Source organism: Labrus mixtus, chromosome 4 (assembly GCF_963584025.1).
Source record: "Labrus mixtus chromosome 4, fLabMix1.1, whole genome shotgun sequence".
NCBI classification, from domain to species: Eukaryota; Metazoa; Chordata; class Actinopteri; order Labriformes; family Labridae; genus Labrus; species Labrus mixtus.
The window spans coordinates 6,120,083-6,144,050 of record NC_083615.1 but is presented as its reverse complement, the minus strand read 5'-3'; the positions used below and the strand labels follow the sequence as shown (position 1 = coordinate 6,144,050).

At 38.8% G+C, this 23,968-nt stretch overlaps 3 protein-coding genes across 4 annotated transcripts in view; all 3 read right to left on the bottom strand.

The window, feature by feature from the left end:
- Positions 1 to 278: 278 nt before the first annotated feature.
- LOC132972495 (annexin A2-A-like) lies at positions 279 to 5,400 on the bottom strand. The gene is made up of 13 exons (XM_061035384.1): positions 5,287 to 5,400; positions 4,472 to 4,529; positions 4,253 to 4,346; positions 3,443 to 3,537; positions 3,240 to 3,353; positions 2,982 to 3,072; positions 2,477 to 2,556; positions 2,328 to 2,387; positions 1,725 to 1,818; positions 1,529 to 1,624; positions 1,279 to 1,337; positions 918 to 1,040; positions 279 to 821 (listed from the first exon to the last, which is right to left on the bottom strand). Exons 2-13 carry the CDS (start codon positions 4,517 to 4,519, stop codon positions 762 to 764), a joined length of 1,014 nt encoding a protein of 337 aa, XP_060891367.1. The 5' UTR covers positions 4,520 to 4,529; positions 5,287 to 5,400; the 3' UTR covers positions 279 to 761.
- Positions 5,401 to 5,630: 230 nt separating this feature from the next.
- ice2 (interactor of little elongator complex ELL subunit 2) lies at positions 5,631 to 15,618 on the bottom strand. The gene is made up of 15 exons (XM_061035381.1): positions 15,505 to 15,618; positions 13,259 to 13,360; positions 12,848 to 13,142; positions 12,651 to 12,770; positions 12,440 to 12,574; positions 12,108 to 12,224; positions 11,623 to 11,782; positions 11,051 to 11,232; positions 10,104 to 10,953; positions 9,848 to 10,017; positions 9,285 to 9,414; positions 7,514 to 7,598; positions 7,220 to 7,270; positions 6,578 to 6,821; positions 5,631 to 5,998 (listed from the first exon to the last, which is right to left on the bottom strand). The coding sequence occupies exons 1-15, from the start codon at positions 15,516 to 15,518 to the stop codon at positions 5,876 to 5,878; spliced, it is 2,778 nt and encodes a 925-aa protein (XP_060891364.1). The 5' UTR covers positions 15,519 to 15,618; the 3' UTR covers positions 5,631 to 5,875.
- A 1,527-nt stretch (positions 15,619 to 17,145) lies between these two features.
- roraa (RAR-related orphan receptor A, paralog a) overlaps positions 17,146 to 23,968 on the bottom strand; it is a 191,577-nt gene continuing 184,754 nt past the window's right edge. For both annotated transcript variants that reach the window (XM_061035382.1, XM_061035383.1), the window contains one exon: positions 17,146 to 23,921. In XM_061035382.1, the coding sequence (XP_060891365.1) occupies positions 23,757 to 23,921 (165 nt within the window). In that variant the 3' untranslated portion in view covers positions 17,146 to 23,756. The remainder of the gene's footprint in view (positions 23,922 to 23,968) is intronic.

The following is a 23,968-nucleotide window of genomic DNA, read 5'->3' as shown; positions in this document are numbered from 1 at the left end:
ACAGAAAAACACACTTATGATTAAATCATCTTGATGGAACCTCATAGTGAGGGGAAAATAGGATGATTTCTTATAATAGTTTGTATGAGAACATTCTGAATGGATCATAAATATCTGTATTTTAATAAAGATGCAAATATTCAATTTTGCAAACATTGCAGCTGCAGTTTTCAATATGAATGCACTCACTCATTTCAAGTTCAAGTTTTGTATTTAATTAGCTGCAAATCAGTTCAGTTTGCATCCCTAGTGCAAATAAAACACACTTTGTTTGCATAGACATTTTCACATATTTTATTATTTCTTTTCAAAGTATCATGAAAAGGAAAAAGCTCATAATCAATTTCAAATATGTCATTTGAGATAAAATATTTGATTGCGAGAAAAAAAAAAAAGGAAGATTTGTTCAGATAGTGTCAGATATCAACGTCCTGAGACAGTTCAGTCTGTGCTGTTTGCTGTTGCTTTAAATGTGACTATAACGCCCTCTAATGGCCATCTATGTAAACATCAGGTAAAGACATACTAGTAGGGACATAGAGAGAAATTAAGGAACAACACTGAAGCAGCGCCACTTTATTTCTGTTTTCGTGTTTTCAAAGGTAGGATTCATTCAGATTCTTCATGTCTGACAAAGATCAATCAAACTCACTGAATGTCGCAGTCAATTGTGTTTTTAAAAAAAGTAGGAATGTCTGTTTTTGTTTTCAACTGTGATATTCCTGATAGCCCACCTCTCCTTTGACTCTCATGGTTCAACTTTACTCGTCTGGTCCACACAGGCCAAGCAGAACCTTCTGGTAGTCTCCCTTGGTGTGTTCCTGCAGAAAGAAAGAAAGAAAGCAGGTCAGAGGGTTTGTGTGATAGAAAAAAAGAATCAGTAATAGAAGAGAGTCAAGCATTAATTATTCACTTACCATAATAGTCTTTTGCAGGGACTGTCCAAAGTTGGTTTTGTAATCAGAGCAGATTTTCTTCAGGTCCACCTCACAGCGTGACACGATGATTCTGGTCAATATCTTGTCTTTGGCTCCTTTACCCTGAGCAGACGAGCACAAGTCAGCACTAACTTCAGTTGTGCATGCTCTGAACTTGTCTTACAACGGTGTTACATCAGCTGCCTTAGTCAACTTTTGCAAAACTTTGGATTCTGTATTCCTGCAGCAAAAAAATTCCCTTTCACAAGCTTCTGACATCTGTTCAAATAAGTCTAGCTACGCAGTCTGGCCCTCAGAAAAGCCACATTTCAACAAGAAGAATGAAAAGACGTGTTACTACCTTCATGGCATGACTCAGTCTGTTGGCAAAATACTGCTGTTTGTTTTCAAAGCATTGAACTGGAACATAAGAGAGATCAAGTAAATATCCACAAAAACACAAATATTATTTATGATTTGTTGTATTTTTAAAGTGATTCATAAAACAAAAACAGGCTAACAACTTAAATTGTTTTGTTTGAATAACAGATACATGGTGTAATTATGGAATTCTAATTATAAAATGAATAAATTATTAAAGATAAATGTACCTAATGCCAGGAAGGAGTCTTGTAAGTCTCCTTTAACTTCCTTCACGATGCTTTCCTGCATGTCGTACGGGCTGTAACTCCTGTACCTCTCAAACACTAACAGGCAGGGAGAACAAATATTGACCAGTTAGTGACGGACACGTTTGATAAATGATGAAGTAGAGTAACAATGCAGAGAGAAAACAGGTCAACTCACCTTTTTTCAGGTGGGATACGCTCCTCTCAGACATGATGGAGATCCAGGTTGCCACATCAGTCCCTTTAATCTTTACTCCAGCGTCGTACAGTGCCTGAGTTGATTTAACAGAACAGGAATAAACACTACGACTACTTTGTTAAAGAGTTGTGTTATTTATTTTAAATATTGAGGATTCTAAGGACAGTACTATCATCAAAGTCTGCAGTAAAATGTACCAAATTTGAACAGAATTTCCCGTGTTTTTAAACTGATGGGGTAAAATTAGAAGGGATGGGCTGTTTGGTAAATTGAAATAAATTAAATTAGCATGTTTTTGGGTTAAATCACATGAGCAAACAACAGACATTTCATCATCTAAGTACCAAACCTCCCAAATAGTTATTATTTTTTTAAATTCTTTATGAAACTTACAGACTTATAAGGTACAAAATTATAAGTAGCAATTTGACATTGATCTTTTCTTGGTTAGGAACAATTGACCACATTCATCATTGGTATCCTTTAAGTTAAAGAAACATTTTATATTGATTTAAAATAAAATTTCTCTTAAAGGGGAGTCATGTTGTGTTTCAGCAACAAAGATACAATTGAACAACTTACTCTGGCGTCTTCATCAATTTTTTCGTAGTCTACCACAGAGGTTGGTGCGGCTCTTTTGGTCTGCAAAGAAATAAGAGTCGACTCGTGACAGATCCATCTCTGCTGTTTATAGCGTTCATATGATCACATTCTGGTACTACAAACTTCACCTGCACCAGAGCCAGGAGCAGCTTAGCGAAATGTCCAGAGGTGTCACCCGACACATCTTTTTCCAGTTCCTTCCCGAACACTGTGGGAAATCAATAATCAATATTTAGCTCCCTCAACAATAGAAATAATAACTTTATTCATATAGCACTTCTCTAAACAAGTTTACAAAGTGCTTTACCGAATGTGCATAGAATAAAACAAAATGAAAACAGGCAGATTAAAAGAGCTTCCCAAAATGCACAGGATAAAAACATGGACGAGTTACAAAATGATGTGTAAGAACAAATTAAGTGAATCATAGCATAGCATCATAGCATTGCACAACACCAGAGTCATCACAGAGTTGTTGAAGAGCATTTAACTTCAGACAGTTGATGGATGCAGAGAGCCTAGGTTACACACAAGCCTTATAGTGCAGGATAAAAACAGACAGCACAACAAGCTATGGCTGAGGTATTATATATTATATCATAGAAATGTACGACTGGATGTTTCTGTACTTACACTGACGGTACTCTTTCTTGATCTCCACCAGCTCATCATTGCTGCGTGAGCACAGAATCTCAATCAGGGTTTCTTCATCAGTTCCTAAGCCCTAAAGAGACACAACTCTGTCACTTCTCCATCATGGTACTTGTATACAAACAATGAAGATTATAATAGCGGTGCAACAATAAGTACATTCTCCAGTAGAGGGCAGTGTAACCCTTCAGTGGAAATCCACACATGATGAGCTCCACAGATACAATCAGCGTGGTTTACCTTGATAGATCCTCGGATCTCTGAGGCATCAAACTGAGTCGTGCTCTTCATCAGTCCAAGGATCACGGTTTCCAGAGAGCCAGACAGCGCCCCCTTCAGGGCTGTGATCATGTTCTACAAATATACCAGCATTACATTATTGTTAAAGACATCATATAATTAGAGCTGTGGAGAATTGTGTTTTCTTTTAAGGTTGAATGTACCTTCTTTGAACTCCGTTCATATGCAAAAGCAATTTCTCTCCTTTGTGAGTAGGTCCGCTTTGTGAGGACGTCAATGATGGTCTGCTCATCCACTCCTAATGTCAGAATGAAAAAAATAAACACAGACGGTAAGCAGGTGAGACAAAATGACAACTACTCAATACATTATTCATAATAGAGATATATTTTGGATATAAATATGTATATCCAAGTGCTTTACAGCCGCCTCTGGCTTCTGAATTAACTGAGTGAAGAGGATTTAGGAGTAAAGACTTTTATTAATGTGTTGTGTTGTGTTGTGGTTTTGGAGAGCCAAACTGATTCAAGAGTGTTTCTAGCTGAGTTATTGTATGCATATTAACTCAAGATTTAAAAAGTAGGACTCAAATTTATCTCTTAAGAACGTTAAGCTTTGGATCCTCGTGACATTTTAAGAGTGTACTGGGGCTGGCTGGTTCATAAATTGACTTTGATGGGGAAAAAGTTTGAGGCATTGTAGCTCCGACTTTGCACGGTGGGGCAAAACTTTTAACAGGTGAGGATTATGCTTTTTATTAGTCTGAAAAAGAAGTTGAAAGAGTTAGCCGCCTGTCCTTTGCCAATCCCTCTCAGTCAGTCGGCCAAAACAGACCAGAACTCTGCCAGCACTGAGGCGCAGACTTGGAGGTGTTCCCAGTATGGTCAAAGCATTTTAAGCCATGGACGCTGACTCAAAAATACCAGCTACTCATCTGAACAGAGAAGCTGCAAAAGCAAGCACAGACTCTTTTTTTCTTCTTCTGAGCAACATGTACTAACTCCGTATCGTACCTTTGGTTTTGATGGCCGTCTCTATTCTGGCAGCATCTTTGACTGGGTCAAAGTCAAGAGCAGGTACCACGGTGGGGTATTTGGGTTCATGGGCCTGTGGTTTCAGAGGAATGATAACATATTATACCATCTTAAAATAAACAGAATGCATCATATCTGGTATGCACTGAACAGGAATTACATCATAAAAGAAAAACAATAAAAAAAACTAAACCTTACCCCAATGTTCAGACACATCTGTCCCAGAAACTCTGATACCAAAGCCATTTTGTCTTTCCTGCAAAAAGTGAAAACAGTACAGTTTAGACCTGCTCTTTTTTTAAAGTGTCTTGAGATGACATTTAAAAAAAAAAAAAAAAATTGCACTATACGAATAAAGATAGATTGAGCATCATAACGTCTTGTAATGAAATCAGTGTAATCCTATCACTGACTCTTCTTTATCATGCGCACCTTTAGATAGAGGTCATGTTTGTTTTGTCTTAAGATACAATCACTTAAAACCACTGAGGAATAGTTTCTTAATTGAAATAAATGTAGAAGAACTTCATTCATTGAAGTTGTTGATTATGGAAACACTGAGTCATCTTAAGAGACTGAACTTAGTTTCTCCTTCTGTGTCTCTGCTTTGTCAAATCACATTCAAGGACATTTCTATAACGATGGTTGGATACTTCTGACAATTCACCAACTCTTTCAAATCCTCATTCAGCCTGTCAAGACATCCTTAAGAGAACCCAAAGGAGACACACCCTGAAAAATGGCTCCTGTGCTCCCTTCTGGCATGATAACTGAGTACATATGTATACACACACAAGGAAAATGGTTAGAGAGCTCAGGAGTTAATTTTTCACTTCACCTCAAGAAAACACATCTGTACACAGACTGAATGAAGACTGTGTGGAAAATACTTGTCATGACTCATAGCTGTATGTTAAAAAATCCCTTTCAACCTTCCAGAAGTATAAAGCTCACTCAATAACAATTTCAGCTAGTTTGTTTTGCATGATCCTACATAGTTAGACTGAACTTACCTTGGCTGTAGAAGTTGGGATGATGCAGATTTGTCCGGGTAATGTGTAAGTGGAATGGAAGTGTGTTGGGTTTAACTTTTCAGACAGAGGAAAACACTTCCCCTTTTCACCTCCTCTGACTCAGATTTCCTCCCCCTTTTCAAGCCCATGTTGACTCCACCCTGTTCCACAAGAAGCCACTGGAGGCGTGCACTCCTCAAGCTTTGTTCAAAGTTTACACACAGCTCTGTTCCTTCAGGGGGGAATTTTGAGGGTGATGTCTAATCCTACCTGAACACAGTCCAGGCAAGAAAAAACACATTCACTTATTGAGCAATAATTACACTCATACATGAGAACTTGGAAAGAGTTTATTGTCTCAGAGTTTATTGTCTCAGTTTTTACAAAACTTAAAAAAAACAAAAAGTTATTTTCCCACAAAAAATACAAAGATTCTGAACATTGAAAGTGCATTAGCATTCATAGTTAAGGTCACAGTGTTTTTCCAGATTGAAATCACAGACAGTCATTAACTTTCTTTCTAGTACAGGTCCAGCTCCTCCTCTGACTGACCTAACATGATGTGAAATGATATTGACATTAAATCCTCTCAAATGGACTTCTCAATTAGCCTTTCAATATATTTCTTACGTTTCGCTGCTCGTTTCTTCTTCTTTTTACCTCCTGTTTTCTGGTTGTTGTTCGCCTGTCCAGCTCCATGGCTATACTTTGTCTGGAAGGAGAAAAGGAAGGTCGACATTTTAATATCTTCAAGTAACTTGGGCTAAATTCTACAAAGCATGACGCAAGGTTATGTACATTCTAAAAAGTCAAAAGGTCAAAGGTAAGGGTTTACAATAGAAATGCACAGTTGAAAACTTGTTTCATTTACTGTTTGAAGAGTCAAGACATATGTTGATGTCTTTGCTATGAAGAATGTCAGACAGGCATCCGATGAATCTTGCAGTGCGAACTCCATTCAAACCTGCTGAGCTGCTGTTGATATTGCTCTGCTCTCTTTTGTCCCTGTTTTGTTGGTTTTGGGCTTGTGCATTCAAACTATGCAGTGGTTTGCTGGTTCAGCCTGTCAGTTACGAGAACGGCAGAGGGCTTTGCACTTACCACAACTTAGTGGGAGACTGTGATCTTGGCTTTTGGAGAATCCCTGTGTGTGTGTGTGTGTGTGTACACATGTCTAATAAAAGGTGTGGACGTTCACACTTTAACCAATAAACACTTTTTAATAATAAATTTTTCCCTGACATGACCATTGCTGTTAATTGTTTTACAGTTTCATATACAAGGTACAAACCTTCAACATGGGTGTTAGAGGAAAGGTGCAGGGGACACGGCCATGCTTCAGATGAAAGGGAAGCACCACTGCTGGATCAACAGGTATCCAGGGTGCAAGGTCAGAGGCTGGGAGCTTCGGGACAGTGCTGTGGGCCTGCTGCAGGTTGTAAGACCCCCGACTCACATTTCCCTTAGCTTCTTTTAATAAGGTAACAAAGGGTTTACCAGCCTCGTGTGTAATCAGGTACTGTCCTTCTTCTAGCCTACAAAGAAAAAAACAACACAAATCAAGACATTGATGGTGTGTTAACGTCAAACTCCACCCACTGAAACATGTTGTAGCACTCTCAGGGATTCTTTGTAGGTGAAGGTAGGTGAATAGATTCTTAAGGAAGCAAAAGGTGATGCGTGTATTGTGTTGTTAAGCAATGCATTGAGTAATTTTCCAACACAAACATGAGGGCAGACTAACGTCACATTTTTAGCTTGAGGATGTCTGTCAGACCTGACTGTGCATGAAAAGCTTGGAAATTAGGTCAAAATATTCAAAGCTAGACTTTTACCTAACGGTCTTTAAAGATAATGTATATTTACAAAATGATTGTTGGGGGCTTAGAACAAATAATCTACAGAAAGATGCTGTATGTCATGAAGAGCTTACCCAGTTAGTTTTTTCAGGAGGTGGTGCAGGATATTGAGTGACTTGGAAGGCCTGTGGATTGAAAAGAGAAATCACCACGTCAAAGCTTCCCTACTTGGGCAGAAATGTAAAATCTCAACACCATTTCAGATGACAAAACCATTCATTGACAGCTACAGAAGACCAATAGGTTGGATTATTTATAACATACTGACTGGCTCCCAAAGGAAAACATTTCCTGTAGTAACTTAATCAGAGAGGGGTGATTCACCTAAATCCTAATCATCTGCACACATCTGTAGCAATGACACTCACTTGAACCCACACGAGATGTTCTGTTTCCAGGCGTCAGGCAGCTTTCTCAGCAGAGCTACTTTTGATGTGAACGCATTGATGTGAGCTACAGGGACAAGACAAAGGAGGGTGAGAGATACACCGGGAAAAGAACAAGAGCTAATGAGCGCACACATCAAGGGGCGTCACTTCATCATCAATGCCATTCATGGTGCTTATAAAGTAATTAGTCTGTGATGGTTTGCCAGCATTGTTACAAGCTTGAGTGGGAGGTAGGAAATGCTTGTTGGTCCTGTCTCCTTCGCTGCCTCCCACTCATGATTGTTAATCCTGCGTATTTCAACAGTGGCTTCCTTCACTTATGGACTGTTTCAGAGCCTGCAACCACAGCCAGAAATACTCAAATAGAAGAGCCACATGATAAACCACATGCTGAACCATGATCCACTAAGCATAGAAGGAAGTCTTTGATCAGCTGCTCCCATAGCATAATCCTACATGTTCAATTTAGCACATCTGTTGATGCAATGTATATTGGACTTCTGGCCATGGCTAATTTGCAGTCCTTGCCCCTGGTTAGACTTTTAGGAAATAACACACATGATACAACAACACTGTAAATCAGACATAAAAACTGACTGCAGCAGACACAGATAAGCAGCGACACATAGATGCATAAAAACAAACAGTAAAGCATACATAGACAGGCAGAGAGATGATAATGACTAAGAATGAGAAGTAAGAACTATGAACAAACAAAGAGAAAAGAAAAGGAAAACAGGCTGTGCTATATTCCATGTGTAGTTTAGTGTTTGCAGATCTGCCTTTGTTTAAACCGTTGTTTTCGCCTTGTTATTAAAAGCTTTGGAGTCAGTTAATGTTTTGATTTCTGACTGGAGGGTATTCCAAATCTGTGGGCCTCTAACTGAGAAGGAGGACTGACCAAATGCTGTCTTACGCCCTGCTGGTCTACAGACTTCCCTAACCGCACCTCTGGTCGTGACTCCTTTAGTGTTTTTGAATCATTCGACTGACCAGTTCTGGGGTAACACCATTCACACACTCTTAAACATTAGCTCAATAAATGAGACATTTATGAAACTGTCGGAGCTTAATACTTTTGATTCAGGGAGATGTCCACATTTTTTGAACAGCGTCTCATAGCAGTGATGTTAACTGTAGAAACAGAATACAAACATGTTGTACTGATGTTGTCAGTGTGTCAGTTTACAGAACACAGCTTAGAGAAGGGTGATATGTAGGGGCTCCTGGGTAGAGGATGACCTACGTTTACCAGCAAACACACAAACTGCTCAACTAATCAATAAACCTAGAGCACAAAAAGGAAGAGTCTCTTGTGAATCTTACACTCCAGTTAAGGAGCATGTGTAAGTCGACAATAAGCATTAGGAGAGACTAACTGATGTTGAAAACAGCATTTAGCTGAGCTCGGCACACTGCTTTCTTTGTAATTCCCCACAATCAAGCATGACTGTAGCTATGGCAACAAAGTAAACTCAATCAGTACACAGTCACAGCAGGGCGGTGAGTCATCTAAAGACTATTCCGTGGGTTTGTGGGAGGATCTGCCATGTGGACAAGAGGGAAAGAGAGAGAACTTTTTCTCTTTCTGTTTAATCCACATAAATACTATTGTGACTACTTTCCTGGCAATTATGTTGAAAATTAAAGACAAAGGGAAAAACTCCACATGGAAACTAATGCTGAGAGTAGTTTGGAACATTACTTTCTTGATTTCCAAATGCTTTTTAAAGGAATAGAAACATCTTACCTATGTAGGAGACAGTGCTGGAGTGGAGCGTAGTCTCAGTCCACAGCTGACAGGCCTCACTGCTGCTTAAACACTCAACACCATAACACAACTGGTACTCAAGCTTTGGCAGGACATGCACTGGCACAAACTGTGAAAGGGAGAAAAGAAATGTCAGAAAGAGAGCAGTTGACACCTGAAAATGTAAAATGAAACTCTGAATGATTAAGGATGTGTGAAGACTATAATGTACCTGTGACTTTATGAATTGATTTAAAGATCTTATTGCTTGATTTTAAAGCCTTAGATGGCAAGGCCCCACCCTTTAACTGTTATCTGCTAACTCCCTATGAGCCTCATCCCTGCCTGACATCCTCCAGCAGGGTCCTACTAGCTTCTTCTAAAGCTTGACTGCTCACAAAAAGTGGCAAACTCAGTGTCGTCGTCGTTGTTGTTGTTGTGTACTTCTGTTTGGGTCTTATTTACTGGTTTGTAAGGGTGTGTTTTAAAATTTTTTGTCAAATGTAAAGCACTTTGTAACTTGTTTTTTCAAAGAATGATATGAATAAAGATATTATTATTACCTGGTTTTGGGAAGAGCGAACATTTCTGGAATGGGTCAGTGAAACAGAGCTGCGCACCATGAGCAACAGATCCTGCAGACTGTAGAGCTTATAGAGCAGGTTGCCTTCCTCTGGAGGCTCGTAGTCTTGTTCGTCCTCGGCCCCAGCCTGCAGGTCTTCTGAGAGTATTTCTGTGTGTCGGGGCCACAATGTTAGATGTTAACCACGCACATAAACAACTTAAATCCTAAAAATGTGAAATTTATTTGACACTAACTTTTGCGCTCTGTAGAAGTAAACTTGGCTGCAGGTGTAGATTCCTGAGGTGCAGTGCAGGTCTCCCTCTCCTGGTTCTGGCTTCTCTCCAAATATGAGGTCACACAGGGCTTGACCAGAGATGTTTGGTGGGAGTGGGCTGGGGTTCCCGTACATTGGGTTGGAGTCTTGGTCTCTGGAGATGTTGTGGATTGTTTTGCTGTGTCATTAGCGGTGTTGAACATAGCTGTCTGCATGCGCAGGATCTCACCCAGCTGGTCACCAGACTCGGGTGCTGCATTTGTTCTTTTGGGTTGTCGCCTCTGCCTTTTACCTTTTTGAGGGGAAGATGACTCCGAGTTTGCAGATCCATGCTCAGAGACAGGTGTGCTCAGGGAGTCTGCAGAGCACGGTGCGGTTCTAGGCTTAGCTTGTGTTGAGGGGGTTTTGGCAGGAGACACAAGGTCATCAATGACCAGCTTCTCATCATCCGAGTCCTCCGCAAAAATGAGGTCTTTGTCACTTTCCTGAGCAGAGTCCTGTCTCATAAGTTCAGTTTTTGGCTCAGTGACATCACACACAACTGGCTGAGTCGTCTCCTCTGTTGTGTGATCGTTCATTTCCGTCAAAGACACGTCCATCTCTTCTTGTGAACTGCTGCAACTTACAAGATTCTCCGCTGACCTTTTACTCTTACTTAAAGGAGAGGTAATAGCTGCTTTTTTACTTATGGATGCATCCTGCTCAGTCTGCATCTTTTTCAACTTGGAGGTTTTAGTCGACACGGTCTCCCCAAATGTCTCCAGGTTAGTGAGATCCACATCAAAGTCAAGACCACTTTCAAAAGACACTAATTCCCTTTTTGAATTCTCCTATCAAAAACACAAATAAAGAATTATTCTGGTGAAAAAAAAAGAGTTAAGTGCATGATTCCAGGTACAGCATCATATCCACATGTTAGCAACATACCTGTGAGAGTTGCTGCTCGCCTGCAGGAAGCTCTGTCATTACATGGAAAATATTTTTACTTCCATTCTTATTAAAGGAACGCTTTAAACTCTCCTCGTGGAAGAAGTGACTCCTCTCCCTCACTGTCATTTCAGTCTTCAAAAGTGGAGAGTCTACATACACAGTCTTCTTCTGACTGCTGCCTGTAAATAAGACACATGAAACAAAGAATTTGTGAAACAGTGCCACCGCGAGGCTACACAGTGTCAATACACGATGTGAGATATCACATTTCCTTACTACTGTATTTCTTTAACAAATAGGATTCAAATCTCCCAGTAACAGAGACAAGCAAATCTGTATGTGTACTTCCAATGAATTGTTTTATATTGAATGCAATGATCTTGTATAATATATGTATTGATCTGCATTTTGAGATTCTATTATTTTTTTCCTATTCTGCTATTTGGTAGGTTTAAATGAAATGGATGCATCTTTTATTGAAAATAAAGAAAAATACAGTTAAGAAGAAATGTTCATTCTTAAAAAAAGGAACCCCCCCCCCCCTCATAAAAGGAATTATGATGCCGTACCTTTCTCTTGTTTGCATTTAACCCAAACAGGCAGTTCCCATTGCTCTCCAAAGCCAGGGCCATGGTTGTCTAGCAGCCTGACAAGAGCATCTCGAGTCAGACACACTTGGGGCTCATAGCGATCACACAGGGTTTGGGCGTTACTATCATCACTGATTGTCTGTAGAGAAAAAAAAAAAAGGGATGTGGTCACGTTAATAGAAAATCTACTGTATGGTTCAAATCCACAAAACTAACCACACAACTTCATGCAATAAACTGGACCCTCGACAGTACTGGCTGTGACTGTGCCATGTTTCAGAAACTTAATTAGCACTGGTTTTGCTGAGCAAGACGTGAACACCCTCTGGTGTCTTTTGTGAAAACTGCAAGAGCTGAAACGGAGTTACAATAGACCTGCGGTCATGAATCCCATTCTAGCAGTAAAAAACCTTTGTGACTCTTTTTTTAATCAGAGTAATTAAAAAAGCGAGACAATTGCTTACAGCGTGCATGTCCTTAGCTTTTTTAGCTGGAGGATTCTCTGATGAAACACTCTGATAATCCGATGCAAGCTGCGCATCAGCAGGCACTATCTTGTGGTCGGTAATATCCACATTGCCCTGGAGAAATAAAAGGGTACAAAGATGGGAATTAGGGAAGTGAATCAACAAATCACAAAGGCTGATTCTGCACAACGCACCACTTCATGTTAAAAGGTTCAATAGAAAACTGGACAGTGGCCTTAATGAACAAATGAAAAATGTGAAGTGTTAATCCTACACTTTAGAGACTTAAATTGTACCTGTGTGATCGCATGACTGGTAAACTACATTACCATGATTAGCAGCTGTTTTTCAAAGGTCAGCGTGAGCCCTGGGTTGAACGTCCCCCCTGTCAAACTAGTCATCTCATGGATCTGGTAGAGCTGAGGATATGTCTTGATGCACTCCAAACAGCCCCGGAAGAAATCCTGAAAGATAAATCAGTTGTTGTAACACATTTATACCCAGAGGTGACGACAGGTTGGATCTTTGTAGTATCATTACCTCTGAATATTGCCTGGCTCCCTGTGACATGAAGAAGTAGTCGTCAGCACATATTTTGGCGACATCCTGTAAGTACCTCGTGAACTCCATTACTTCAGTGTTCACTCGTGCCTGTAAGGCCTGAAATGTTAGAGCAGATTAGTTGTTGAAGCATGAAAAAAAGACATAAAATACCACGAATGAGTGAATGCTGTTACCTGTGGAGTATCCCTCGTTTTCTTTTTGATCAAACAATCGAGATATGCCCTGTGCATATTGCTGGACAGACTGGACAAACACGGGTAGGGCAGTCTGGGATCAGGAAAAGCATCATCTGCCTCCTTTGCTTCATTGTCCACATTGTCCTCTCCATCATCACTGTACAAGCACGACTCTTCCTGGCTGATGTTACTGTTGTCTTTAAACTCTGCAACTTCTTCTTTGGTGGAAAAGCAAGAAGCTCTGGCAGCACTAGCATCACCCTCGTGTTTAATGTTGGAATTTTCTACAGGACTGGGGGAAGGATAAAAAGAGAGGAAAAGATCCTGTTAGATAAACCCTCAATAGTTCGTCTTTTAAATATATCCCAGAACTGTTGTAGTTCTTGATATGTTACTTTATTGACAAACCTTTGGAGAGAGGACCATAGCTCTCTGATGTTAGGCGCAAGTGAATATTTGTCATAGAGATCCCTGGTAAAGAAAGGAGCATCAGGGACTGGAGGATCCTCCCTTACATTCAAAATGAGAAAACACACATGACATTAAAGGATGCAGTGCCCGAACATTCAACCATTACTTTGAGTTAAAATATAAAGTATACAAACACGACGAGGCTGTAAAACATGACACTATTCAGAAAGAAGTCTGGGTTTCGTCTCAACCACACTTGCTCAGATGACTAACAAATCCACCAGAGACCTGTTGGCTAAAGCATCATCAGTAGAAAGAGCATCTCAAATCTCAAACATTTAGCTATTGAAGCATCAATAACGGCCTAAGCATTTATTCTGTTTAACCAATTAGAATTAATTTCACACGAGGATAAATAATTTCAAATTGTCATAAATGATTGCATACTTTTTTTTGTTACAACAAACATGTAGCTCTGTTTATTATAGCTCTATAATAGTAAGTTAATCTTTATTTATTTACCACTCTATAAACCAAACACACGTTCAGTGGATGGTTAACTGGAATAAATAGAGAGTCGAATAAATGTGTCATAAACTTAGACACATTTCTTTTCTACGAGTTGAGCATCAAGAATGTCCAAAAATCACAAAGTATCTAACAAACATTTGTGATTTTTTGTTTTAAGTTACGTTACTATCAGCTGGACCGAACAGCACAATTGGATTACCGAACAAAAAACTTTTACATATAAAAAACCATGTACAAATTGGAAACTGTTTTATGAAGGAACTTTCTATTAAATGCATAGATACATTTTACCCATCTTAAAATTAGATTAAAAAAGATTGAGGACATTACTCTAATGACAGGTTTAGCTACATTATATCCTAATGTGGCTCCAATTTGTCCCAGGTGTCATCATTCTCCTGTTTCCTTGGTTGCACATGTTCTAAGCATGCCCATCATTATGCAATTTCTGGATATCTGTTTTCCCAATCACTCTCGGCAATATCTGGTAGGACAATACCTCCCAACCCAACAACAGCTATTTTTGGAGCAGTTGATGATGAATTGATGTTTCACCGCCTCCACAAAAATGCTATTGCTTATGCGTCATTACATGCCCGCCGTTTGATACAGCTCAATAGGAAAGGAAGGATTCCCCCCACCTATATTCATTGGATCGGAGAAATAATGTTGGGACTAGATCTGGAGAAACTCAGATATAAAGTACGTGGGTTGGAAGATAAGTATGACAAAACCTGGTCACTTTTTATCACACACGTCAGAGGCCTATCTTTAACCTGAGATGATATATCGGCTCTGTGACTGTTGAGTTGGGAGACTTTGATTATGGTTGTCGGAGCTGTTACCTACCCTCTCTCCTGAAGGGTTTAGAATATTGGTACCACGAGTAGCATAATGTAAACATGCCAGTTTGGGTTAATTTTGTGATTGTATGTCCGATGATTTTTTGTTGTTGTTGTTGTTTCTTATTGTTGTGTTATTGTTATTGTCTATCTAATTCCTTTTTGTCTCTGTGGCAACAACGTATATATCGCTATCATTAAGAGGATCTAGATGAATATTGTTCTATGTATGAGTGCTTACGTGTTAATACACCCTCGATGTATTGATGCCTTGTTGTCTAAAGGTTTGTGTATTTATGTGGGGATGCCAACTGGAGGGGGGGTGGGATAAGGGTTAACAATTTCTTGCTGTGAATGTTCATCTGATTTTGATGTAACAATATGAAAAATTGAAAATAAAGTTGTTAAAAAGATAATAATAATAAAAGATTGAGGACATATTTTTATAGGGATTTATGACACAGAGGTGTAAACTGTAGTTTTTGGAGTGAATATCCTGAACTGTTGGGTATTAATTTGTTTAAATTCAGTCAATAATTGTGTAATTTCATTCATGATAAAATAATACACAGAAAACACTTTTACTGTGTTCATGCAAAACCCGAAAATCCACAGGTAACAAATCCAGTGACTGTAGTATGTTTGAATTAAAATGTATATATTTTTAAACAGCTCAAAAATGATGTTGTAAATGTCGTCCCATGTTCAGACTTGTGTTATCTACACGTCGTTCACAAATACTTTATAAATACTTTATGCTTCTATTAGCATTGTGTGCTAACTCCACTGACAGCTGACACCACGCTGGTTTAGTAAGTTGATGAACCACGGTGACAGTCTTCAAAAGTTTACTGTGAAAGTACAACTTACCACACCAGCTCCATTACTGTCACGGCTTCTTTGCCCTCAGAAATCACAGCATCTAAGTTATTGTGAAGATTTAGCCTTTGCTGGCTAATGTTTACAAACGTTTGCCGGTTGACCTTCTTCTTCGTCGGGTGGAATTATGTTGACGGTCAGGCGCTTGTTGTAGTTGTACCGCCCCCTCGTGGACGCTAACGTCAATTGCTCTGCATATTTACTGTGTATTTGAAAAAGGTCCACTTACAATACTTTGTTTTTAGTTTTATTTTGGTTCTCAGTAATCGAGCTCCAGCCCCCCCTGAAAAATAAGTTATTCAGATATCTTTGTTTTCAGAAGACTATGTCATACTTTTCTGTTTGAAAACAATTCTCTTTTCTCAAAGGTAGGTTATAAGAAGCGATCATTCAGTAGCCTACTCAGGTGGGTTAGATGAAAACTGTTCAGTTTACATTGCTCTTGTCGAATTAAAAGCATACATTGTTTGTTCTTCATAAACCTTAGCTGCAATTTTGATAACAAATCAAGCAAGGAACATCCTTAATTGAAGTAAAAAATGAACCCATAATCACTCATCAGAGTTTAACTAAGAGGGCCTGTAAGTAAATGTAAAGATATCATTTCCAGCTCGATATAAAATGGAAATGAAATATTCCCTAACTCAAGTAAGATATAGCCTATGTAGGCCCTGATAGTTTATAAAGTACAGAACTAAAACCTGTTACTAAAATAATGACATCATGATTATTGAATCCTTTAACAAGAACACTATGTCTGAATTTAAGTGGAAGGCTTGTTAAAACAAGTAGCAAAGCATCAGGGAGGTGTCAGACTGGGCTTCTGACCATTTATAACCAGCAGGTCCTGAGGAGAGCTAAGGCTGTACGTGTCTGCTCAAATCACCCACTTCACAGTGAGTTTGAGCTTTCACCCTCAGCTCGTCGTTTTAGAGCTCCTGTGAGAAAAACTAAAAGACTCCAGGTCTCATTTGTCCCTGTTGCAATAAATATACTAACCCTTTGGTTGGTCTTTTACACTTTTAACTGCACATTTGCACACTTCCTCTTTGCAATTTACTAACTTGGTAAGAATTCCCATTTTGGTTTGATCTATGGACAGATTTTATTTGTGATGTTTTATATTGTTTTTATATTTTGTTGTGTTGTCTGCTTGTTTAACTTTGTTCTATTTTAGATTTTACAGAGATTGTTGTCCTTGTGTTTGTTTTCTTCTGTATGCTCCTGCTACAAATCAAATTTCAATAAAGAATCTGAATCTGATAGGCTATATGTATCTCATGGCTTCAACTACAAATAAATGATCATATTTGCACTGTTCCAGTATATGTCTGAGAAAAAATGTCTTAGGCTGGTATCTTTTCTGAAATAATGAAATACACACTTGACTGTGGGGAAAAACAAATGGAGACTCTTACTTCCTTTGTCATTTGAAAAGATTTGGCTGTAAGTATTGAGTTATTGAACTGTAAGTATTTGGAGATCAGAGGCTACGTCTAAATAAATACTGTAACACGTAATAATACATCAAGGTCTTCCAAAATATACAGTACTATTAGTTCTGATTCAAAGAGAATGAGACGAAGATAAAGAGAGAATGACAGAGACAGAATAAGAGCCAGAAAATAAAAGCCCATTACAAGCGGTAAATTTTATTATGGGATAACAGCACATAAAGCACATCTAAAATCGATGTGTCCAATGCACTTTTAATAAAGGTAATATTAAAGGTACAGTTTCTAAGTACAATATAACAACATTCATATTAGAATGAAAAGTATTTAAAAGACAACATTAAATTTCTTATTTTTCTTTACAGCTGTATTTACAAAATGAATCAAAATACTTATTTTCATATTTAAGAATCAGACAAGAAGGAGCAAAACTACGTTTGTGAATAGACTACCTGCTAAAAGGAGTTCAAAAGAGCTGGATAAAAAGGTACATGATCATCTGTCCCCATTATAACATCAGTAGCAAACGTGTGACTTAGAAATTGTGACAACCACACAGAGTTTAGGGGCTTTTCCCATAAATGGAACGGCATTTGCATGAAAAAAAAAAAAGAAGAATCCGCCCCTGCTCCACCCACCCTTCATGTTAAGTTACCCCGACTGACTGAGCGTACACTGAACACAGAACACCAAAGAAATCCAGATGTGTTGTTTGCATCTTTTACAAACACATACAAATACTTGATATACAATGCGTCAATAAATCTGTTCTTTGATGCAATAAGAAGAAAATAAAAACTTAACAGAAATGTGGATTGCCTGTAAGTTTTTGCCTGATCAAAAAAAGTGCAGGTGTATTTTTCTTGTCATATTATCTGCAAACATTTATTGGACTCAAAAGTTGGACATGAAATAAACTTCTTCCCAGTTAATGTTCATCAAATAAGGTGAGGGGTGACATGTACACTGGAAACGGACCATCAAAAACATTGACGCATTAACCCACGTGAAAATGATCAACATCACATAAAAAGAAAGAATCTGAAAAAAAGCCTGCGAGTGAGAATTTATCCTCCTCATGTACAAAATACATTGTCACTTCAGAACACGTCTGGAAAAACCACGAAGAAAAAAAAAAAAGAAAGAAAGAAGACAATCAGAACCATGTATGCATCTTGTTACACCGAGAGGCACTCAGTGTGATACGTTGTAGATTATTGCAAGCATATTCTCACTGATATTTGCTACAGAGTGGAGAGAAAAGGTCAACTTTGTCCTCAAATGGCAATTCTGTCATAGACATTTGTAACACTTCATGTGGTGCAAAAAAAAAAAAGAAGGTTTATGAGGAAACCACTTTCAGGATAGTCTAAAACGGGAGGGGGGGGGGGGGGGGGGGGGGGTTAACAAAAGCATATAGCGAGGCTCTGTTTCATCAAATCAAAGCACCACTTTCCTGCATCAGGTGAAGAACTATGCAGACACAAGAGGTAAATATTAAGTATCTTAAAAACCTGACAAACTATAGCCTCAGTGAGTGGTTTTTATACAATCAGACAAAGAAAAACACAATACTGCTGTTTCAGTTTGAATATTAGCATTTCTCCAAAAACCCGAAAAAGCAACCTTAAATAGTTTGTTAATTAGCAGATACTAGCTTTGCTATAAGTCAGAAGGAAATAAGTGCCTTATCCCGAGACGAGCACACTGATACAGGTACTGGCCGGGTACATTTTTACCACTATCATTTTCATTATCATTATTATTTATTGAGTCCTAATATCAATAATACATTAATATGCAATGAAATGAATGAACTAATAGGGCGGCTAGGCTTAGGAATCAATACTTTGTTCACAAAATTAACTTACCTAGCACCACACATCAGGGCAACACAAAATAAATGTCAGCATACCCTATTTCTACCAAACTAATCCTAAAAGAGGGAAGCAAACTAGAAACCGAGTTATCGTACAATAAGGTGTAATCGATAAACAGATAAATATCTTCACTGGGTAGGCCTTAGTAGCAGTATTTTCCTCTTACCTATACAGACAGAAATTACAAAGCTACCTTTATACACGTGATCAATTATAACATTAAATATGGTGAATAAACAGCCGCGAATGAGGGAGAGAGAAAGAGAGAGAGAGAGAGAGAGAAAATAAGATATACATCATACAGGCCATCGAGTTCTTGGTTCTCCACCCGGGAACAGAACTGGTCAAATATACAGATGAAACGTAAAAACAATCCACGGAAGAATCGACACAACAAAAGAAAAAAAAAAGAAAAAAAAGTGATAAATAAGAGGTGTATTTACATGCAGATGTTCAGAGACTATTATGCACAAAAGAATCCGATAAAAGAAAAGAATACACAGACATATATTATTGCTTGACATTCGATTATGGCTAGAAGTTGCTTTTCATCTTTTCTTTTTTCTTTATTTTTTTTTTTTAAACTATATTCTTAAAACGTATTTGTAAGTCATAAATCCTTATCAGCTGTGCTTTGGAGGATGAGTTCTGTCCAAATGTGATGACTGACTTAGAATTCCTGGTAACACACCCGACGCTCCAGCACAACTTAAAGCGTGACATAGCGCTGATCTCCACAATTTAGGGTCGAGAAAAACTTCATTTTCACAATTTAGTCCAGTCCAGAATTCATTTACCGTTCATCTGAAGATTTGGCTGTCTGAAACCGACGGTGAAGCGTGATTGCACTGTGGAGCCGGTCAATGTTTCCCCACAGCTTTCTGCAGACCTGTGAATTGTTGAAGGCAGTATGTCACGCTTTTTTGAAACCTACACCTATCATGTTTGGATGGATTGAGCTCAGCTTTTCCAAAAAAAAAAACCCTTTGAATTTTTTTTTTTTAAAGTCCAAAATAAAATCAAGACCACTCCTTGTCCACATAACCCTGTTCCTCTGTAATTATTAAAGCCTTGTCTGGGGTTTATTTTTATTCACACACTGTGAGAACAAACACATACACACATTCACACACACACTATTGCTTTTTACAAAACAGACAACAGAGCAGAGACAGAAGGACCAGCACATTTGACTGAACACTATACACTGATTGAATCGCACACTTAGCATCGATCCCTTACTTAAATCGGGATATCAAGAAGTGATAATACACAGAAGGACATCACTTTACAGGCCCGTGTGGAGGAGCAGTTTATAGTTTGACACAAGTTTCCACATGTTTGAGGAGCGATTTTCTGCTATCCTGCCAAATATTACAACCATACCAGAAGATTAAAAACAGAGCAGAGTGGCTTTATTACTTTTTATGCTTTTGACTGAGAATAAGTTGAATCAGCTGAATGAAGAAAGCCAATTCAAAAGGATGAACCGTAGAGACCCGTAATTTTTAAACACAAGGCGTATTGCTTGTTTTATATCGAACACAACGTTTTCATTTCATGAGACAGGAACCGTGTAGGTAGTAGACCTTTGCTAATCATGTTTGAGAAAATACTGAATTGTTTGATTTAAACAAAAAAATTAAAGGTTTCCAAACACAAACTTTGTTTTTGTTTTTTTTTTGCAAATAAATAACAGAAAATCAGCCAAATCTCCATCCCTTCCTTCTTTTCCTTTTCCTGATCAGTAAGTGCTGCACTGTGTGTTCAGTGTGCTCTGCCACCTCCTCGTATCAAATGAGTGCTTTGAAGAGACTTTTTTTAAAGACCTCATTAATTCATCTGATCGAGTGCTCTGCGAGCTGCTTCTTCGGCCTATCTGTTACCTCCCTGAGCATACACACCTCATCCTCTTCGCTTGCTCTTGCCTGGGCCACAAACTGAGCCTCTCAACCTGGATTGTCTAGCAGAGTTCCAGACTGGGTTTGTTTAGCTGGGAGACTGAGGTTTACTAGTCGTACTGGGCTTGTGCATATCCAAATAGCATTGGATCTTAACAAAGATTATTACTTAGGTACAGCATATCTACTACAACCCGAACACAACAGATTTAGTATTGCATAAGAATATTTGGTTTTTCTAACAAAGAGGGTTATCATTTTTTAAAGACCCTGATGACACCATTTGAAACCAAAAACTGTTTGTTTTGTGTGTGTGTGTGTGTGTGTGTGACAATATGCTGTGTGCTGATAAAACTGCTTTTTTTTTAAAATGTGATGGGGGTTTGTGTTGTTCGAAATGACATTTTGTTGAACTTGACCGTAGGGCCGCAGTGGCCTTTGAGTGGCTGGAGGTCCCCAATAAGGACGTCAATACAAAAAAAAAAAAAAAAAAACACTCAAACCTCAACCATTTCTCATGGAACATCCCTGACAAAAACAACATAAATTAAATCTAATGAGTAACAAACAAATGTCCTCTCGAACAGAAAGCGCAAAAGAAACTCTTCCCTGAGGGGTGACAGCACAAGGCAGCAACGCCTTGTACAAATTGCACGGCAGAGGAATGATCGTGTGCGAACAGAAAACAAAAGACAAAACAACTAGACTCTATGTTAGGGGTCGGTGACAGATGTATTAACATGCTTTGTTGGGTTTCTAAAGGGATATCTTTTTTTTTTTTTCCTTTTTTTTTTGTGTTGTTTTTTGAAAGATATTTCAAGTCGCTACTGAGATTGCTGGAATGTCTTAGGTATCCATTCTACATAATAGACGAGTAGACTGGAAAGCGGAAGCAACGACTAACTGTTTGGCACAACGAGGTTTTTCTTCTTTTCTTTTTTTTTGTCCAAAAACCACTTTACTACCACACTGACAAGAAAGACACACTCAACAAAACAGAAACACAACAACAAAGCATTCTGAAAATAGCACTTGTCCTACCATTTTTACGTTTCTCCCCTAATCATACAAACAACGGCTAGTCTAATTATTGCGGGAATATAGTTAAGTGCTACCTGACATCTTTTTCTCTCCCTCCTTCTCTTTCATGAGTTTATAAACCAAAACGTGTTACAAAAATAGAAGCTTTACTACCAGACAAGGCTTTGAATATTCACTCCCCCCTCCCCCCCCTTCACTGTTCCTTCTGTGCCCTGTAGTGGCGTAGCTGGGCTGAGGCTGTTGCTGAGAAGGCAGATAAAGTCACTCAAAAACAACAACAGAAAACAATTACAAAAAAAAACAAAAACATTTTGATAGAGGCTCATAAATGTGCTTTTAGATTAGACCCTGTTTCTTTGTTAGGCTCTTAGCCTGCTTGCTGTGTCTTTTACCTTCCACTAGATGGAAGAGTTGGATTACAGTCTATGTGTGCTCTAAACCCGGGGATATTCCAGCTTTTTGTAAGACCTGCCCGTGATAATGTTCGTCCTTTCTTGTGCTCTTTACATTAAATGTGAAGTTTTCAACAGTTGAATTAGAACCAAAATTATAGCACAATCACAAATATTGCATATGTCACCGTCTAACACCTTGACTTGATCAAGAAAGAACAGAAATATTGTGTGTGTGTGTGTGTGTGTGTGTGTGTGTGCTTGCTCCCTTAAAGGAGTGTCAGAGCTGCATTTTGACAGGTGTTGTCAGGGTAACACAGCTGATGAGAGTGACTCTAACCTGCCTTCTCATCGGTGCCTCTTTTGTCCACCAACCAGCGAGCAGTCCTAACAGAAAGCCCTTACACTTCCAGACCAGTTTCATCTGCAGCTCCCGGGACTAGCCTCTGTGACCATGGTTCAACTTGTATTTCTTGTGCACATGCAACACATCACTAGGTAAATATACAAGTCTTAAATTAAAGAAAGGTGTAAATAAAAGTGCCTTATCAATTCAACAATTAAGAATGGTCTAACTACTAATATCATACATGTTATTTAAAATAGATTCTATAAACATTACTTTTTTTCTGTATAGTAAGTACTTATGACCATATACCCTGTAGTACATTATAAAACAGGTGGAATGGACCCTTTTCATTGTGTTGGTGCCCTGTGCTTCTCCAGGGCACCTGTCCAGAGAAGGATTAATAGCAGATGGCCTTACATGATTTCACTATGCAACAATGGTGGATGGAGTCTTTGACAGCTAAAATCATTGCGTTTTCATTAGAATTACCAGAATTCTAGGTTTCTTTTTTTTTTTTCAAACTTTTTTTTTGTTGAAACGATTGTCCACAGAGAGGTGCCGATTGCATCACCATGCCGACAGACCCCTCCCTCAAAGTTGCTGTGAGTTTTTCATTCCAGGAACTTTGTCCAAAAAGATACAGCTGAACACAAGAGAAAAGAACATGGCTGAACTTGACCAAAATGTGCACACTTTAGGAGTTTGTTGTTTTAATTCTGGCATAGAGTGTAGTAGATAGGGTTAAGCCAATCAAACGTTTGGAATACAAAAATGTTCAATCTGAATTGGTAGGGTTATTAGTACTATCCAAAACTGACTTGTGCTTTTGTGTATTCAATTGTGAGTCGGATGTATGGACAAATCAAAACCAGGGGGATGCAATAAATACTGTTGACAATAAAAAAAAAAAAGAATAAAATATCCACTGGCTTAAATTTTGAAATGTGCAATAAAAGGGTTAAGTTCAGCCAGACAGAATTGATTTGTCCCCATCTCCTCTTCATGTCCCACGTGCTGTCGGGTCTCACAAGTCTTCCAGACAGAGAACTAAATTCAATAAAGTAAACCTTGAGAATCAACTCCCTAAGCCCTCCCGTCCGGTGTAAAAGAAGAAGTTGAACAGCGTGCCATCTGTCCGCTCTGGTTTGTGCAGGGCACCAATAAAGTGTCTCAGATTCCTCCTCCACATTCCCCTACGGTGGGCACACTGGCACCTGGCAGGGCTGCTACCCGTCAACGGGCATGGACTGCTCAAAGTCTGATCCGAACAGCTCCTTGTATAAGGGGGGGAAGTGGGCACGCACAATGTCTGGGTATATTGCTTTGAAAGCTGTGAGCTTCTCTGTATGCCTACTGCACAGCGCTCGCAGTGTCGACACTTTGCATATCAACTGTGGAGAGAGAGGAGACAGGCTGTTTAGATTCACAGGGAGGCAAG